Source organism: Asparagus officinalis, chromosome 8 (genome assembly GCF_001876935.1).
Source record: "Asparagus officinalis chromosome 8, Aspof.V1, whole genome shotgun sequence".
Taxonomy (NCBI): domain Eukaryota; kingdom Viridiplantae; phylum Streptophyta; class Magnoliopsida; order Asparagales; family Asparagaceae; genus Asparagus; species Asparagus officinalis.
Window position 1 is genome coordinate 24177505 of NC_033801.1, and position 5261 is coordinate 24182765.

The window sequence follows — 5261 nt, forward strand, 5'->3', positions numbered from 1 at the left end:
TGATTTCAATTTCACATATCAATTGGAGAGTGGAAATGGCTGCGATCTACCAAGTGCTGCCCAGGTCGGTTGATGTTCTGTTTTTATTATTTAAATGAACAGGCTAAGAAACTGTGTATTATTTCTTCAGTTGAGCTAGGCTACTATTGATGGTATAAAAGATGTGGAACTATAGACCTAGTTTATTATTTGGATTTTCAAAACGAAAATCCGTGCCCTTGGATGAATTGACATGGGCTATCTATAAATAAAATTTGCAATGATTTCAACATGTTTTTTTAATCTTATATCTTGGTTAAAAAAAAATCAATTTTATGAAATTTCTGAAACATTGATTTTGATAAAATGCACGGTTAAAACATGTTGATAACATCGGGGGTTTTATGTTTAAATAGTTTATTTGTAAATTTGGTTCAATGCTATTCACATCTTTGATACCATTAATAGCCTAACCTCAACTTACTACCTCTTCCTCTTTATGAGGGTTCTATATGTTGTGTGCTAATTTCAATGGACATGTTACCAAATCTGTGGGTCTAAAATTTAGTTTCACTTTGATAGAAGTAGACTTTACAGAAACCTTATTTGGACAAATGCAGGTATTCACTGTTCCAGTTGCATCTGGCGATGTCATTGTTGCGGGAACCGATGGTCTATTTGATAATTTATACAATAACGAGGTTACTGCTGTCGTGGTTCATGCTGTAAGGGCGGGGCTTGGGCCTCAGGTGACTGCCCAAAAGATAGCCGCCCTCGCTCGCCAAAGAGCACAAGATAAGAACAGGCAGACCCCTTTCTCTACTGCAGCTCAGGATGCTGGTTATCGCTATTATGGGGGTAAGCTTGATGACATTACTGTTGTGGTATCTTACATCACTGCATCCTCTCCTTAGAAGCATAGAAAACACTGCTAGCTATTCCTTTGGCCTCTTTTGTACATATAAGCGTAAAAAAAAAAAAACAATACAAACAGTTATAAGCAAACACTCTGGGTGAATGGATCAACACACCCAGCTCCTTTTGAATTGATGAACTTTTGTAAAGAGAAGATCCTGCAGTGTATTTATAGATGCTGCATTTTGTGACCTTTGCTAACATTAGTATTCATTTTGCTCGAGTTTTTCACTGTTGGATGGTGATGGTGCCGGGGAGGGCTTTTTTCGCTTTTGCCTTTTCCCCCCCGTTTGTTAGACTATCAAATTGGAATTGTTCGTTCAAATACTAGTAGTGATAATCGATGTATTTAAGGGTGTCATCTTGATAGATAAAAAAGCGGTCGATGGGTGTATTGTTTATAACTTAAGCCTATATATCTTTACTATAAACTTGATTTCCCTGATTTTTATACTTTCTACTCTTGCATTGAGGCCTTTCTTGGAGCGTTTCTTAAGTAAGTAGCTGAGTGAAGATGATAGTCTTTACGATGACTAAAATTTTGTGAACCTGCTCGTTTCTAGTACTTATGAGATGACAGGCAGAAGGCAATGAATTTAGCAATAAGAAAGCAACTTGTTGCAATTTTGTTTGAATGTTAAGCTTGTGCTTGCTGGCAATTCTTCCAATGGCTTTCAGGATCTGTTGGATGTTGTGTAAAACTGTAAACTTAGATGGCTGTCTGTACAGTTCAATATGTAACTCGTTTAAAAAGAAAAAAAAAGGAAAAAAGGAGCTGTGTTCGTTTCGTTTAGGGGTAGATGGAGGTCTGAGCCTGTGGTTATGTGGATTGTTGATGCATATAGGTTTTGTTCTCGGACTGGATGTAGAGTTTAGTCGGATTACTTTGAGCTTCATGTATTTTTTACGAATTAATTGGGTTTTTATTAGAATTTGTCAGAAGCTTGGCTTAATATTTCGTGCTTGGTTTTGTTTTCAAGCAAACAATTGTCACTAATAAGTTATTCAATTGGACCGTGGAGTGTTCTATCTGAGAACTAAAATAGTTCCTAGGTAAAACATTTTTCAACTGTTTCTCAATAGATGACAGGTGTAACCACGTTCCGATATATGGTTTTTGTAGTCATTTAAAAAAAAATATTTTCTATAACATTAACAGCACTGACTCTTTCTTTAGGAGAAAAATAAGTCATACAGGAAGTTTTATATGCCTCAACTTTTGACAAATTAAACTAATTTAAATGAGCCACATTTTACCCTACAAATCACAATTCTATTCAAATATTTTTTATACACTTTTTACAATAAAAATCAAAAGTCATGAAATGTTAACAACTTAAGGTAGTGTTTGGATACTATGGTGTTTTTAGTGTTTTCGTTGTGTTTCAGCCAAAAGCAAAATACCATGTGTTTAAAAACCATGGTTTTTTTTATTAGGCTATAATATCAAAAATCAAAGCCACAATACTTGTATCAAAACATAAAAATGTGTTTTAAGTTTGGTGTCTGTGTTTAGGTGTTGATGTCAGTTATCAAGCAAGGGGTTTATGTGTGGATTATGGAGGTATTAGGGTCCATTGATCTCTTTTGATGGCTGATCCTCCAATAGATTGTTGAGCTTCCTACAAAACTGCATCACGTTAGAGGGAGGACCGAAGTTGGGTTCTCCGGTGATTCCTCCGACAAGCAAGTTAGTATTTGAGCATGAGTGGAGAAGTAATACAAAGATAATGTGTTTTTTAGCAAGAGATTGTTTACACATGTGTTGCAGACAGTCTCTCTCTATTTATAGTAGGTACAAAGGGGTGGTAATTTTGTAATTTTGGTTGAGTCCAAGCGGATTGCTTAGTCAGCAGTTACTTTACATGTGTTGGCTGTCGGTGCCATGAGTCACCTTTGTGATCAATGCGATGGTGACAGAGGATGCTGATGGAGCCTGATGAGTCATAAAGGCTCTAGGGGCTAGAGCAATGATGACTCTGACAATGCATTTAATGCGATGGTGACTAGCTGTTAGCGTGGAGCTCAAGGATGATCGCCTTTCGACCCGACATGACAAGAAGGGATACCTCCTAGCGAGAAGGGACGACTCGGCCTAACGAGAAGGGACGCATATCTTGGCATGGCAAGAAGGGATGACTCAGCCTAACGAGAAGGGGTGACAAGCACTGCCTTTTCAGTTAGTCTCACAAGTTGTTGACTCGGCCTAGCGAGAAGGGATGCTTGTCTTGGCCTGGCGAGAAGGGACGACTCAGCCATACGAGAGTTGTCCTGACGAGAAGGGACGACTCGGCCTAGCGAGCAAGGATGTTTGTCTCGGCCTGTCGAGAAGGGATGCCTCAGCCTGGTAAGAAGGGATGCCTCCTGACAAGAAGGGATGACTCAGCTTGGCGAGAAGGGACACCTCTTAGCCAGAAGAGACGACAAGTACCGTCTTTTTACTCGACCTCACAAGTTGTCAACTTGGCCTGGCGAGAAGGGATGTCTATCTCAGCCTGGTGAGAAGGAACGACTCGGCCAGGCGAGAAGGGACGACTCGGCTAGGCGAGCAGGGATGACTGTTTTGGCCTGGTGAGAAGGGACGACTTGGCCTGGTGAGAATGGACGTCTATCTAGGCTTGACGAGAAGGAACGACTCAGCCTGGCGAGAAGGGATGCTTGTCTCCGCCTCGCGAGAAGGGATAACTCTTCTTTTGGTCTGTCTGTATTGAATTGGGGTGCAGTCTGCTTAGGACACTTGTTTACTTCTATGACATAACATTTGGGTTTCAAGATTGTTAATATAATGTATTAATAGTGTATTAATAATATATTTAATGTAATATATTCATTACATAATATAATATAATATAATATTAAATTATATTATTCTATATATTACATTAGTTCCCAAATCTATCAATACTATGTTTAATACCCTTAATTTATAATGCATAAAATATTATAATTAATATAAATAATAATTATATTTTAAATACTATTATATATATTATATTAATAGTAAAAATGATAAATTAAATATATTAATAACAATATAACAATTAACATAAAATATATTATATTTGTTACATAACATAATATAATATAATATAATATAATATTATTTAATATATTATATTATACTATTAGTTTCCTAGTATATCAATAATATGTTTGATGCCATTAATTAATAATACATGTAATAGTATAATTAATATAATTTTCCTTCCTTAAGAGGAATTTTCCCCGATCTCTCTAGCTATGAAATTATCTATATTTATGTGAAAGTTAGTAAAGAGCCATGTTAAATCCTTGCTTATAGTTCATTTTTTCCTGTTAAACCTTAAGGGGGTGTTAGTCAATTGCGATATTTTAATGCAAATTGGGATAATTGTTAAAGCGGAATAATTTTTTGCTAGTGGGATATTTTAGTGGGATAAATAGGAACAATTTTGTGAAGCGGGATATTTTGATAAAATAACGTGGGATAAATTTTTATAATCATGAAATATATATTTATACATTTTGAAGATATAAATATTATTTATGTATTTTAAACTTACTATTATTGATTTATAATTGCTTACAAGAATATTCTTTACTATTAAATAACTTTTCGTTAGACTATAAGATATTGACAATTATTATTATTATGATGGTCTAATGGTGATAACCATAATAGGAAAGAAGTAAAGATAAAAAAAAAATATAAAAAATAAAAAATAACAAAATAAATATGAGTTCTAGTTTTTTACCACCTAGTTCCAAGCTAAAACTTGGAATAATTTGAGAGACTAGAACTCTCATTTTTGTATAGAAAAATGAAAAAAGTGGGATAATTTTGTATCATTATCCCAATTCTAGTTTTATTAGAGTTCTACTTGACTAACACTGTAAAATTTTGTTCTAGTTTTAGTTCTATGTGACTAACACCTTAAAAATTTATCCCACATATTATCCCAGTTTTAATTTTAAGTTTTAGGTGACTAACCCCCCTACGAGGGAGACTTGAGTAGTGAGTCCCTAGTGAGTATAATTACCCGAAGGGTTGGCCTGGTATTGGGTGGTCCATTTTAAGTCGTTTGTTGAAAGAATTGATAGGTTGTAAGTTAGACGAAACAAACGGCAAGAAATTACTTCTCTATAAATCTAGAGAAAATAAACCATTGCCGAGTCACAAATAGGGAAAATGAATTTTATGAAGAAGGATAGGTTTTTTGCTAAATCAAAAGCTAGAAGAGTAAGGGAGAATTAACAATTCATGGAAATAAGTAATATACATGATTATGAAAACTGCTGTAACAATACTAAGCCTTATAAACATTTACAGCACATAGATACAAATAAAGAAAAAAAATACCTACAAAAAATATAGCAAAAATGCTAAA

The 5261-nt window shown here is 34.9% G+C and overlaps 1 protein-coding gene across 1 annotated transcript in view; it reads left to right on the forward strand.

The window, feature by feature from the left end:
- LOC109820280 (probable protein phosphatase 2C 55) overlaps window positions 1–1125 on the forward strand; it is a 15912-nt gene extending 14787 nt beyond the window's left edge. The window contains 2 exon segments of the mRNA XM_020386410.1: window positions 1–64; window positions 600–1125. The exon segment at window positions 1–64 is cut by the window's left edge and continues 12 nt beyond it. Coding sequence (XP_020241999.1) covers window positions 1–64; window positions 600–893 — 358 coding nt within the window. The 3' untranslated portion in view covers window positions 894–1125.